Source organism: Carassius carassius, chromosome 33 (assembly GCF_963082965.1).
Source record: "Carassius carassius chromosome 33, fCarCar2.1, whole genome shotgun sequence".
Lineage (NCBI taxonomy): Eukaryota > Metazoa > Chordata > Actinopteri > Cypriniformes > Cyprinidae > Carassius > Carassius carassius.
Window position 1 is genome coordinate 6,267,670 of NC_081787.1, and position 15,115 is coordinate 6,282,784.

The window sequence follows — 15,115 nt, forward strand, 5'->3', positions numbered from 1 at the left end:
CTTTAAAAAGTATTAGTACACAAAAAAGCTACTCAATTACAGTAACGCGAGTAAATGTAATTCGTTACTTTCCACCTCTGTGTGTGTGTGTGTGTGTGTGTGTGTGTGTGTGTGTGTGTGTGTGTGTGTGAAAGTAAGAGAAAGCAAAACACAGACCAAGACAAAGACAAAAGCAGTATGGTGGATGATCGGAGCAGGGCACCTTGACACAAATGCAATCCTGACTCAACACTGTCCAGCACTGCAACACTTTCTACCATTGCTTTTCTGTAGTTTTTCTGTGGTTCCTCAGGTCATATGATATCTCACTCAAACTCAAGCAAAAAGGTATAAGATACAAACCACTTTATACAAAATGGCTAAACTACTTTGAAAGCTACTCTATTTTTTAATGTCATTTGTTTATTTTATTTTAAAACATCTTTATAAAATGAATGAAGTTAATTTAATAAACATGAACATAATTTGATGAGTTACTTTTTTTTCTGCAAACCAAAATAGTTACACTATGAAGCCGTAGCAGATCCTGTATGAATCAACGTATTTACCAAATTATTAAATGGATGATTAATGACTCACTTTTAAATACAGTCACTTCTTTCATTGCAGAATGAATCAGTGTTTTTAACAAATAGGTTAAATTAATGATTAATTAACTCACTCTTGATAAGTCACTTGCTGCCACCTGCTGGAGTAATTATGTAAATTACATATTTAAACAATTATGCCAATAAAGTCATTTAAAATCAAAAACTGAATACTGTGCAAGTCTTGTTTGCTGAAATTTTATGGGGAATTTGTTTTTATTTTGTCTGTATCTCGTAAAAGTTTCACCAATACTTGATCTTTGCTGCTGAAAAACGTTACAGTTTAAAAAACGGCAACAGTACCATTTATTTAGCAAAGCAAATTTAGTTTAACAGCATCGCTCCTTTTTAGTAGTGGTACTGCTTAAACCTGGACACATCAAACGCTGTTCTCCTCTCATGCTAAAACACTCCTCCCAATGGATTCTACACAAACTATCAATTGCAAACCTGCATGTACACTACCAATCTAAACCTAGACACCCACACATTCTTCCCTAATGCTCTCTGTACTGTGTGCTCATGGGAAATCGTCAGTGGCTGGTCTGAAGCATGACTCTTACTTGCTGTAATTTACTCTGTGTTGTGTGTCTGTGTCCCTATGGCCTTGATTAATGTGATTGGGTGTGTGTTTGTCTCTGCGTTAGTTTGTGTGTGTGTGTGTGTGTGTGTGTATCCAGGGCCTTTAGGGAGCTGTGGCACAGGAGTATAGAGCGGGTTTGTGTATGTGAGACTGTGTGATTGTTTTTCTCATTAGAGGAGTATTAATATCAGGCAGGCGACAGAGGATGTGCTGGCTAGTAACACTGAGATAAGCGGCTTCTCACATTGAGGCTCGTTAAATATCCAGTGCCTTTTATCGGTACCTCACACACCCCTGAGAGGAGCATTAGGACCAGACACACACACACACACACACACACACATAATAATAAAAAAATTAATAAAAAACAAAAACACTCTCACATACACTTCTTGACATCAGTGTGCAATGTTTAATACAGACATATATCCTCAGCTGAAACAATGGCTTATCAGCACAGCTGAAAATACAAAACAAATGTGAAGGTTAAATGATAAATGAGGCCAAAGTAGAAGACAATGCTGGGATTTCTTCTGGAATACTAAAGCAATAAGTCATTCAAGACCAAATGATGCAGTGACTTTACATTGGTGTTAGAGGTTTTCAGCCAGGAGGCCGGGCACAAAATAGTTTTTACTGAAGAACATTTAGTTGTAATATTGTGTTTGACAATGGAGGGCTTTCAGTCAAAAAGGTTAAGAGGGGTGCCGAAAAAAAACATATGTTAAAATAACAGTAATTTATCACCAATGTTTAATACTAATAATAATCATAGCCAGATTTTTACATTTTATGAAGAAAATGGTAATGGTGTAAAAGTTACTAGCACTTATTTGCTGATTAAAAGGCTGCCATATTCAACTGTGTAGCAACAGGTGTGTGTGTGTGTGTGTGTGTGATTGGGCTACAGTATTTTACAATGGTTTTGAATACAGCTCATCTCATCAGATGTCAGAAGTAAGATCCAAAAGCCAGCAGAGATTTAGCTGGGGATAAAAGATTCACTTTGAGTGTCTTTAAAACAGAAATCGTTTTGACAGAGCATTTGATGCACAGTAGTGTGTAAGCTGCATTTAGAGGGTGTAGGAAGAGCCATGCCAGATTGAAATCAAGAAATAATACGCGATTTCCCGGCCCTGGCTTTTACAATTAAAAGTTTCTTAGATAATATGCATTACGTGCCAGTGGTCATGAGTTTGACTCACCCTCAAGTTGTTTCAAATCTATATGGGTTTATTTCTTCTGCTGAACATAAAAGAAGATATATGGAAGAAAGTTGTTTGTTCCCACTGACTTCCAGTCTATGGAAAAAATACTATGGATGTCAATGGAAACCACAATGGTTACTAACAGTTCTTCAAATGTTTTTTTTTTTTTTGGTCTGTATGTGTGTGTGTGTGTGTGTGTCAGAAGAAAGAAGTTCTTACCGGTTTGGAATAACATTTTTGGGTGAACTATCCCTTTAATGCCACAAACTATTTGTCTTATAATATAATTTTACTGTTAATAAAAATCAAGCAAAACCAAAGATCCTTCTAGATTGACTTTTCCTAATAAATTCATTCTCAGAATGTGCTTTTATACCTGGACAAGCTACTGCCATCATTTTTACCAATGTAGACAATTTTACATTTATCTTATTCACCGTTTAAAGGTATGGGGTCAGTAAGAGTTTTTAACATTAATGATAACAAATGTTTATCAAGCACCAAATCAGCATAATAAAATGATTTCTGAAGGATCATGTGACAATAAAGACTGGAGTAATGATGCTGAAAATTCAGCTTTGAAATTAGAGGAATATAGTAGATTACATTTTTAAGAAATATTAAAACAGAAAAGAGTTTGTACTGTATTTATAATCAAATAAATACAGGGTTAATAAGCATGAGATTTGTCTGAGAAAGCCTTCCAGCCTCAAGCTTTTGAACAGTAGTGTATGTTTTTGATAAGTTTAGATGTCTAGATGACGTCAGACCTACTGTCACAGTCGCTCACTTAAGACTAGAGATGTACACAGATATTCCTCCAGGTGTGCAGTCTGAGAGAAGAGTCAGTTTGAAACAGCACACGTCCTCAGTGTCAGGTGAGATGTAACTACAGCAGGAGTCTGTCTTTACAGCTGTGAGGTCAGGGGAGGAGGAGCAAACATCAGCTTCCAGAAAGAAGCAAAAAAAACATATTTCTGCTCACTCCATCACTTTCATGCTGCCTTAAAGTACACTTTTCAATCTTGTTCTTTCTTCCTCTCTCTCTCTCTCTTTTGTTGCCATTGCTCCCTCAGAAACTGGTAAAAATAGTGCTTCATAAATCATGCATTCTTTTCCAGAGCTAAGAAAGAGGGGGCACACTTTAAAAGGAGAAATGAGAGAGAGAAAGAGCACATTCAATGAGAGGTTTGATGAGAGATGTCACACTGCTAGATAGAATCTGGCCACAGGGCTCTTCACAATGAGATGTAATATTCTTGTTTTACAGCAGAATTAGATTCAGGTAAGAACAAGAATCATTCTGGAAACTTCTGTAGGTGCTGAAGCCAACAGGATGAAAAATGGTTAACAGCCACCAGAATAGACACCGTTGAAAAAAAAAATTGGTTGGACATTTTGAAGTCAATCAAACTACACAGATTAAACATTATTTATCCTACACTGTGAAATAACTTATCGGTTAGCTCCTTATCAGTTGTTCTTATTTGGAAAAGAAAGTTATTCATTGACTGAGTGACTGATTGATTGATTGATTGATTGATTGATTGATTGATTATAAATAAATACTGTAGTCTTAAGGTACCGGTGTATTCAAACTAATAATTTTTTTTATAATTATATTTAATATTTATTAAAAAAAAATTATGATTGTAGACTGAATAACATTTCCAAACAAATACTTTAAGCATAAATAAAATAACTACTAACACATTACAATACAGTTTCATTTGTTAACTTAACTGAATTAGTTAACATGAACTAACAAATAACTACAGTATTTTTTATCTTTATTAATGTTAATCTCAACATTAACTAATACAGTTTCATAAAATAAGGTAATGTACTGTTAACTAACATGAACATTAAAAATGTTAAAGGTTAAAATATTTTGTAAAATACATTGCTTATTGTTCATTAATACATTAACTAGTGCTAACAAATTTAACCTTATTGTAAAGTGTAACCCAATAATAGTTACTTTAACTTATAAAAGCAAAATTGAATATTTACACAGTTCAAAAAAATTTAAATGTTTCATTTAATATTTGTTTAGACATGCCCTGGATACATATGATACAGTAATTAACATACTGCCTGTCCTGTTTCATACAAACTCATGAATCAGATTAATTAAAAAAAAAAAAAAATTATTCTCAGTAGTGTTGGGAAGTCTGGTGTATTACATAAATAAATCTGTTTAAAATAATTCACTAAATGATTCTAAATGAACATTTACATGATTTGTAGCAAAATACTTAAAAGTAGTTAAATTATGCTGTTTGTCACTGTATTTTTGAGCTAAATAAATTCATCTGTTTCTATATTTACTACAATATTTACCAGTTTACCAATTCATGTTCAATACAGTCACCCAAATGCATTCTTTTTATGCCAAATTAATACTGATCTGACTGTAAAAATAAACATCATCTGATAGCAATTAAAAAGACTGCCTACTTTAATAGCTTCAGTTTAGTTTTTAAATAATAAATAATAATGAAATGTTCACTGTTAAGTATTTTAAACTGGAGTATATAATATCTATATTTCAAAGTATATCTTCCTCAATAGCAGCCCGTTTCCATCTTGATTGCAAGTTTATGTTAAAAAAAAAACAAAAAAAAAACATTCACAACACTTAAGGCAAAGTCACATGACTTTTTGATTCATATCTAGGAATTTATTTGGAAAATGTGTGATAGTTTATGCATGACCAAAAAAAAAAAAAGACATTGTGGCCATGGATTAAGAAGTTGTTCCTTTGACTTACTGTCATTTGTGGCCACATTTTATTAATTAGATTCATTGTTTTAGTTTAGTTTGGTCCAGATATGATTAATTCACTCCTTTATTTTAGCTAATTTGAGACCACTGTGTACTAATTTGTTCCTTTGTTTTAATTTAGTTATATTTTTGCTATAAAATCTTGTTTTTTATTCCTGAATGTAATGTTTAAGACTACATATTTGTGCATGTCTTCTTGCTAAATAATAATCTAACCACCTTTTTTTGGATGAATAATGTTAATGTGATGAATTTAATTCATGAATTGAAACCCAGCTAGTGCTAACCTCACACTTCAGGCACACACTCTCTCCATCACACACACGGTCCTGTTATAAAGTACAGAGCCAGTTTCACAAGCATCAGTGTCAATGGTGCTTTACACTGAAGAGCACATTACCATATATATGGTGGTCTGGGTAAATATACAAACACTTGTACTGAGTAAACACAGACTTTAATACCGCATCTCTCCCAGATATCCAGAGCATGGGTTTACTGAATGTTTCTAGAGCACATATATTTAGTAACAGAGACATGTGCAGGAGAGATGTGGACACTTAGATGAGAAAATACTAACATTTAATGTCACAGCACATATTAACCGCTTATGGCAGTGTGTAGTTAGGTTATTTTTACATGTTCTTTAATGTGAGGTTACATGCCCGAAAGTATAAGATGTAATAGTTCCTCCAGGACCCTGTTGTTAAAACTTCACAGGAGCCCCATCTAGCAGCTCGATTACTCCTTTAGGAATAAATAACATGTTCATATTCCACTTATCAAAAACCTCTCTGATCTCCGCAAATACTGCGTGAACCAAACACAACCGCAGTCATACACACACACAAACACACCTACGCCTTCCCAGCATAAACCTAAGGTGGAGTAATTCACACACTGCGGAGGAGGGGAGAAGTGGAGATGGAGCTTTGATGAATAATGCGAGTGTGATGTGGTGCGGTTAGCGTGTGTGAAGTGTCTTGCACCGATGGGAAACTCAGTGTTACAGTGGAAAGTTCAGTTTGTCGACCCGTTATGCAAAAGCTGAACAAGCTCCACCATTGCTCATGTTAAATATTTCATGAGCACTTGCCCTCCTGATCTCGCTAACTTACTCTAGCAACTGGAGTGCCTTACTGCTGTTTAAACTCCTCCTGCCCCCACAAAAAGGCCTTCAGTGAGAAAGGTTTGTCAGTTCCTGAATAAATGTTTGGGTAAAAATGTTTTAGAGTGATCTTATGCAAATTTAAAACATCTGAAATGGTTATTGAAGGAAAACGAGTGGAGAATATTGCAACTAAACTTATTGCAACTACTGAAATGTTTTTACAAAGCCGCTAAGAACACATGGTGATGGAAAAAAAAAAAAATGAAATGGCAGAAATAAATTCTATTTTCAAGCTTTTCTATTACCTCTTTTTTTTGCAAAAAATATTGCCTTCCTCACAGAAATGTTGCTTTAATTATTGCGTTCCACCAATAAACTTTGCATTATCTCACACAAATACAGTGAAAATACAGTTTTTCCATCACCAGTTTTGGATTTGCTTGAAAAAACTCTAAACTTTTGACAGTGAATAATTATTGACAATTTGATAAATTATTAATTTATAATTTATATATCAATTAATGAGTTGATTATAGATAAAGATATATATATATCATCATTTGTCAGTGCTATTTTATAAATATTAATAAATAAAATGTTACAAAATTTTTATAGTGAATTATAACATTTAAAAGACTAAAAAAAGTAATTAAAAAGACTGTAAACACCTTTTTACGATAATTGTTTTACATTTATATATTTAATAAAATGTCCATTTCCATTAATTTCTTTTTCATATTTGCAAAAATTATTTAATTTCAAATACAATTATTCCTTAAAAAGTACTAAATATCATTAAAGAATCTGAATTGTTAATCAGAATTGTGTCATGTTGGACAGACAGATAACTATATATAGATACACACACACACACACACACACACACATATATATATATATATATATATATATATATATATATATATATATATATATATATATATATATATATATATACTGTATATGTACTGAAAGAAGTGTCCTGAAAAATCTTGATAGCTATTTTGATTTTTATAGCCCTAGGCTCTGTTAACAGCCAATCACAAAACTAGCCAATCAGAAACATTCTCTCCCTGTGGATCATTTCACTCGTTCTGGTCTGCTGACACTGGGTTTGCTGACATGTCTTCAGAGGTTGAGGTTTTGGAAAGAAGGTGTTAGCAAAATGGCTGGAATCGCCTACTGCGCTCAAATTCTCACCCTGTTTCTGAGACCGAGTGTCACTGACCTGTGCGCTGACTTTGCTTTTGGCCGCTACAGCTTGTTTTAGAGCCTGTCTGATAATGACGTGCAGTCTGAGCACCACGGCCTCGATGTCCTGCTCCCCCTTCATGGCAGCTGCGAGTGATCCCAGTTCCTCCACGTATGACCTCCAGTGAGGCTGCACCTCCGCAGCTCCACCCATACACACCCCCATGGTGCTAACACACAGCGGGCGACACGGCCGGGCCTCCAGCAGGCCTTGACAGTGTGGGCAGTACCAGAGCTTCAGCAGCGAGCGCCCGCAGTCCCTGCCCGCACGCAGGTGCTGGGTGGTGTTGATCACTTCGATGCCCAGGTTCAGTGCTTGCAGGAAGACCCGAGTGGCCAGGAGCGAGCGAGACAGCCGGGTCATCATCATCTTGGGATACGATCCAAATGCAGAGCTTCCCCTCCAGGCCCCACGGAGGCATTCTTCCGAGATGCCTGTCACTGCCCCATTGCCAAGGAGACGGCGGTAGGTGAAAGGAAAAATTCGGGAAAAGAAGTTTGAGACCATGTCGTTTACGTTAGCATCAGAGCCCAGGATGTAGAGAGACATCTCCAGGAATAACTGTGTGACGGCTCCACTGGCCCCGGCCCCCAAACTGGGAAACTCCTCCCGTAAGAGCATCAGAGTGGAATTACGACCCAGACGCAGCACCATGTCAAAAGCCTCTGGAATATAAGAAAAAGAAAGAGATGAATGGAAGAGTGATGACAGAGTATGAAGGAGAGTCTAATTCTCCTAAAAATGGTACAGAAGTTGTCACTGGGGCCATAGCCTTTCAAAAGATACTAATATGAATCATTTAGGTTCTAATATGTACACTTTCAGTACTAATGTATACCTATAAGGTACTAATATGCACCCTTTATGTGTTAATAAGCTACAGAGGTATACCTTTTGAAAGGGTACTGCCCTAGTGACAACTTTTGTAATTTTTTTTGCACCATTAAACTTTTGCATATGCATTCAGCTGAAACATAGTCCTAAGTAAACAAAATAGTACAAAACCCACAGACCAGAAATAAGGGTTGGACTGAAATAGCAGACAATTGGATTACATCAATGAGATTGTGTTTGGTATGACAGACATTTACAATGATTTTAAGAGCGAGAACATTTTATGAATAAATTAGTTTTAAGAGGCTCTCATGCATGCAATTGGTCTAAACTACACATTTTCCAGTGTCACAAAAATGTCAATTAAAACAAATAAATGTCTAATTTTCCAGTTTGTTTTAAGTGTTTATCTATTGCCACTGATTTATAGCTCCAGCTTCAGAATATATAGAATTTAAACATCTACATATACTATTCAGACTATAATATAACTTTTTAGTAAAATATAATAATTGTATTATTATTTATTTATCATATTTCAATGAGAAGTTGAAAGTTACGTGAATTAAAATACACTCCCATTCAAATTAGCATATTAGAATTATTTCTGAAGGATCATGTGACACTGAAAACTGAAGTAATGATGCTGAAAATTCAGCTTTGGCATCACAGAAATAAATTACAATCAAAATAGAAAACAGTTATTTTAAATTGCAATAATATTTTACAATATTAATGTATTTCCAATCAAATAAATGCAGCCTTAGTAAGCAAGAGGTTCTGCCTACAAATCTAAAGGTGCAACTTAATTAAGTTCAGACTAAGTTAGTTACTAAGCTCTTAGTGTGAATATTATAAACGAATATTGCAACTCAACTCAGAGGCAGCTAATCAAGGTTTTCATGATTACTAGAAACATCCCAGCAGGTGTGTTGGAGTTGAACTTTGTAAGAAGGACACCCTCCAGGAGCACATTTAGACACCCCTGATCTAAGGCATTAAACCTATTCACTGACACTCTTAAAATGTTACTGATCCAGAAAGGTCACTAAAAAAGAAAGAAAAGAAAAAAAAACTTGGATACGCAACCATTCACAGAATATCTTCCTCACAAACGTACACACAATCCTAATCCCTGAAAGACAATGAACAGTGAGAAAAAAAGGAAGATAGAATTTAAGCTTCCTCTCTAGATGAAAACCTCAATGTCCTTTTAAAACAACAAGGGTGCTTTTCACAAGCCTTATACTGTAGCTTTAAAAGGCATTCATTCATCCGTGCTGGATGCTGTTAGAGATGCTGAGATCTCCAGAACACAGGGCAGAAAGAGAAGAGACATAATCAGTGGCATCTGAAAGCTCTCAGTGAAGCCTTATCAGCACAAAGCTAAAGAGGGATTGTTACCGAACCCACCCAGAGTACCGCGGAGACCAGAGACGAGAGTCTGAGGGGATTTGAGAGCATGTGCAGAGGAAAAATGAAAGAGGAAGAATGACAGAGTAAAGAAATATGAGTGAATAAAGGGCCTTGGGTTCGTCATCCAGACAGGTGAAGGTGACTGAGAGAGGTGGTGAGTCTGCAGAGCCGTGATATAAGACTGTACACAGCCACATACGTGAAGAGCTTCATCCATCTCTCCCAGGGAGTCCGGCTCTCTGTCCTGCTGACTGATGGACTAGCATTACTCAACATTACTTACTACATTCCAGCAACTACATTCAATGAAGGTAAAATAGTTCATTTAAATGGAACCGGTAACTACAGTATACCCAACCCTACTAATGAAGACCTTACGTATACTGTAATATATGTTAAGTTTTGACATTGCCAACCTTTAAATTAAGTTGACAGTAAGTAATAAACAGTATTGAGTAATTTGAGTATTGTGCATTTTTCCTTACAACTATTTTTTTAATAGTTGTTTAATGATTTTATTGAAACCGGAACTGGAAAATTTCTAACGATTCCCGACCCTACTCAAAGTGATTTTGGACAACTGGAAATTCACTCTCACTGGCTATGCATGGAATAACATACTACATACTCCTATATCGCATGATATCTGTAGTGTACAGTATGCATGCATGCGGTGCACAGCATGGAAACGTTCTGTTTGCGTGTAATAACCATGACCTTTTTTTCAGTATTTAATTGGACCATTTTTCCAAAGACATGAAAGAAGGTAACCTTTTAGTTTAGTGACCAATTTAGTGACCAATTCTCACTACTAATTGCTTATTAGCAAGCATATTACAAGCATATTACAAACAAGCAGTTTATTAGTACTTATAAAGCACACATTAATGCCTTATTCTGCATGACCAAACAACTGCCTTACTTACTATTAATAAGCAGCCAATCAAGAGTTTATTGTGGCAAAATTAGTAGTTAATAGTGAGTTTAGTATGAGAATTGGTCAAAAAAAATAAATAATAATAAATAATAATCTAGGTCTTACATAAAATGAAAAATAATCATATTTACTTTTTTTAATGTAACTGGAGTCATTACCTTATATTGCATTTTAAAATGTAGAATAGTACTATTTAAAATGTTTATTGGTGCATTATTAATATTATTAAAGCTGTACTACAGTTCAAAAGTTTGGGGTTGGTAACATTTTTGTGCTTTAAAGAGCAATATTTTATGCTCATCCAAGCTGCATTTATTTGATGAAAATAAAACATTATTACAATTTAAAATAAAAAAATTCTATTTGAATATATTTTAATTATTTATACCTGAAAAAGCAAAACTTAATTTTTAGCATTAGTACAGTCTTCGGTGTCACATGTCTTATTCTTATTATTATAATTGTTGAAAATGGCATAATATTTATGTGGAAACGGTCATCTTTTTTTTTCAGGATACACTGATGAACAGAAAGTTCAAAAGAACAGAATTGATTTGAAATAGAAATAACATTTTAAATGCCTTTACTGTTACTTTTAATAAATGTAGTGCATTCTTGCTGAATAAAAGCATAATTTTTTTGTTAAATGAAAGTCTCACTGACCTAAATGTTCCAAATAATATAAATTAGTTGGTGAAACAGTATATAATACCTAATAATAAACATTTCAAACATTAATATGATACGTAGCTGTCATATGACCTCAACAGTGAGTGGAATCCAGTAATATTGGTCTCAGTAACAAATGTTTATTTTACATTTAATCTCATTTTGTGTAAAGAATGAAACCTTTTGGCAGTATGACAAAATGATGAGTCAAGACGGAGGTTAAATATCTCAGTTAATATTGCCTCAGGTTCATTCGTCACACAGGAAATAGAAGGTCAAGTGGAGCACATTGAATTGTGGGATACAGCATCTCACGCTGTGCGCTCTGTATTCAACAGCCTACAGGTACATATTTACATACTGTGCACAGTATACATAATGCAGGAACAGTTTGCCATTCTGAGACAAACAACAGCAAAGCAGCTTAGAAATCTTCCAGCATACACATACACAGTCAGTGAATGATGCTGGGGTGTGTTTTGCTGAGATTTACCATACCAACGTGAGTAATGTGGTGTTTAGGGAGACAGTGTCTAGTGCTCTGTGCTGATGTTAGCAGTAATGCAGCGTCTCGGCTGTGTATTGCTTGCGCTGGGGACAGAAGCCGGTATGTCTGCAGCTCACTGTGAGTTTGAGCTGTGAGTTTACCCACCGAACAGATGCACACAGACTTCTCTCTGTGATCAACGAGCTCTCAGATGCACTGAATGCCAAGCAGGATGCTCAGGGAGACACTCGCACACGTTAAAGAATAACAACAGACACACATACATAATATCACACGCACGTCAATTCATATGCAAACACATTCATCACAGCACACCAACTCATGCTGTTTGCAAAAGCACCAGCATAAATAACTCATGCCTATACACTCATCACATGGCAGACAACAGCATTTATATTTATGAACAAACATTGACACAAACAAGATGAAATGTAAAGAGAAATCACAATGACATGAGCTTAAAACCAGTTTATATATATATAAGAGATCCTGATCCAGACCCAATCTAAAACCAGATCTCTCAAAACCAAGATCCAAACCAAAACCTAGTTTCAAGACTAGTCTTTTATTAAGAAGCAGGATGTTCCTTTTACTTAGTACTATAGACTTGCATGATTGTGGCAAAAATCATCATAATAATAAAAAACTGTTATAGTTCATTTTCAATAAATATAATTTACAGTCAAATGTTTTTTTTTTGTAAGGCAACTGCATGCAATATGATGTATATAGGTTACACATCTAAAACTAAATTAATTTATTGCTGTTAATACTGCTTCCAAATAAAACAAACACACAAAAAAAAAACAATTTTGAGAAAAGGAGTAGTTCGAAATGGAATGTTGAAATCAACACTTTTCATAATTAGTTAATCGTAGAAACCATATTCTTCTAATGCAATTATTTATTCAAGTAAATTAAGTGAAATTGTTCCACAATGTCTTTATCATCTTTAGTATGTTGTAAATGTACTACAGTCTTGTTCAGAGAGCCAGACCAAAATCAAGGCCTCAATTTATTGGTCTTAACAGATCTCAAAACCAAGACCACAAGATTAAAACTCCATTTCTAAATGATCTTTATGACTGCCGCCCACAAACACCATAACGCAAGCCATCAAATGCATACAGTAACACAATTTTACTTTTAATCATGCACACACGAAGACTATCTCCTGCAGCTTTGTGTTATTTATATTGAGGTCTCTCCTCCCAAGTCACCAAGAACAAAAGATAGCTCTGCCTCTTTCCTCTCTTCTTCATCAATCTCTCTGAAAGCCTAGTGTAAGGCAGACAAAAGCAGCTGTATCGCTTACAAAGCCATAGTGGGCTTTACCAGTGGGAGAGAGAAGCTCGCTCTCTTAATGCAATGCTGTATTTGAGCAGAGGGGTCATACAGATCACTGTTGAATTCAGTCTGCTCTTGTTTCCTGCGTCTGATCTGGGCTTCGGGTACACGGTCAAGTCTGGTATCAGGTGTCCACTAATGGGGTGAGAGTAAATGTCTTAAAAAACACAGAGCAATGGTGAATATGGTGGTTGTGTTTTGTAGATTGGTCCAGTAGGAGCCTGACAGAAAACCACCACTGACAAGGAGTTTCTTATCAAGGTTATAACTCAAGGAGACAGGGCCGGCAAAAACCTTTATGGGGCCCTAAGCAGAATTTAATTTGGGCACCCCTCGGTGCCATCAATATGACTGATTATTTATCCCATTTTCATCAACATTAATTAATTAAAAAACTGCCAATTAATTCATTATTAGACCATTTCCCCACATTTGTTATCAATATCTGCAGAACCAACGTTTGGTCGACACCACAACCACCCAGAAAATCCAGTTGCACGTGTCTCGCTTTCTAAGGTAGAGTGATATCACCAAACACACATGACATTGACAAATCATGAAGCTGCGTTTACATTTTACATATACATCAAGTCTGTTCTCTGTTCTAAAGAGGAAAATGATATATCCTTTCAGCTCACAAACTAAGTACATCTTCAATCATGGTTAAGAGTTTAGATAAGAGTTACTCTGCTCTAGGATGTTTCACAGGTATCTGATTCCCAGCCACTCAGGTGATTTATCATCAATGCCAGTGGATGTGGAACCAAGGAACTCTGATGGTGCTATATTTATCATCCAACAGATAGATGAACGCAAGCCAAAACCATTCAGTCACAGTGTAAGGAGTATGCACCAACGAGCGCAGGGTGAGTAATGACATTGTAGGAGGCCAAACTTATGAGTGCAAAGTAATTAAGAAACTCATAAATATGTATGATATTACATTTAAGTCACTGTATATGATTTGTAAGCTGGTGAGTATCTTAAACACTATTTACTATAAGTAAATTGATAATACACAAATCAAACAAAAGTGCTACAAACTCTGTAACTGTAATGACTTTGTATGTTAAGCTTGTTTACCTTCAATAAATGTTTTCGATTATGTTTGTTATGGTAGTTCGGTCTGTGTGGGTTGAAGGGTATGTGAAGGTAATAGCACCTCACTGTCACTGCCAAATAGGCAGTATTGTTCTTCTCCAAGATCAAACACAAGGTGTTTTCATTGCCCAAGAGACATTGCCATTAAGACACTGACCACATGACCCACACCTCATGACCCTTTACAATAATGGCCTTCCATTCTTTCAGCAAGGACACAATTTTTCTCACTTCCTTTTGTGCATTTTAGAGGAATGCAATTTCACCTTTTCATTTCATAAGAATTACCTAAATATACATTATACAGTTCACAAAGGTCTGTGTCACAAATGTTATTTGATTAGCAACCTAGTTCATTGGTGTCAAATTTTAAATGATTTTATTATTAATTTCATTATTCAAAATCCCTTAAACTTGCATGTTCATTTTCAGGTTAAAATGAGATATAAAAATGTCAAAGTAGTCTCAGATTTTTGAATGCAACTGCAAATGTAAGTGGTATACAGTGGTCCTCTCTGATCGTTAATTTAGATTTTTTTCTTTATATCAATATTGATACTACTAATAATCAGTGTTGGGTGTAACATGTTACTAAGTAAAGCGAGGTACAGTCTTTCCCATATCTGAGCTCATTATATACTGTACAGTCACCTGAGCGCAAACACCCTCATCTAGATACAAAAAAACAAAACAAAACAAGATTCATCTATTTTTCATCGTTTTTGAAAGAAGTCCTGCTATGAAGAATTTACTTAAGAAGAACAGCGTGATCTGA

The 15,115-nt window shown here is 35.2% G+C and overlaps 1 protein-coding gene across 1 annotated transcript in view; it reads right to left on the minus strand.

The window, feature by feature from the left end:
- The window catches only part of LOC132113590 (glypican-3-like), a 123,560-nt gene that overhangs the window by 55,214 nt on the left and 53,231 nt on the right, over nucleotides 1-15,115 (minus strand). The window contains exon 3 of the mRNA XM_059521430.1: nucleotides 7,505-8,193. Coding sequence (XP_059377413.1) covers nucleotides 7,505-8,193 — 689 coding nt within the window. The remainder of the gene's footprint in view (nucleotides 1-7,504; nucleotides 8,194-15,115) is intronic.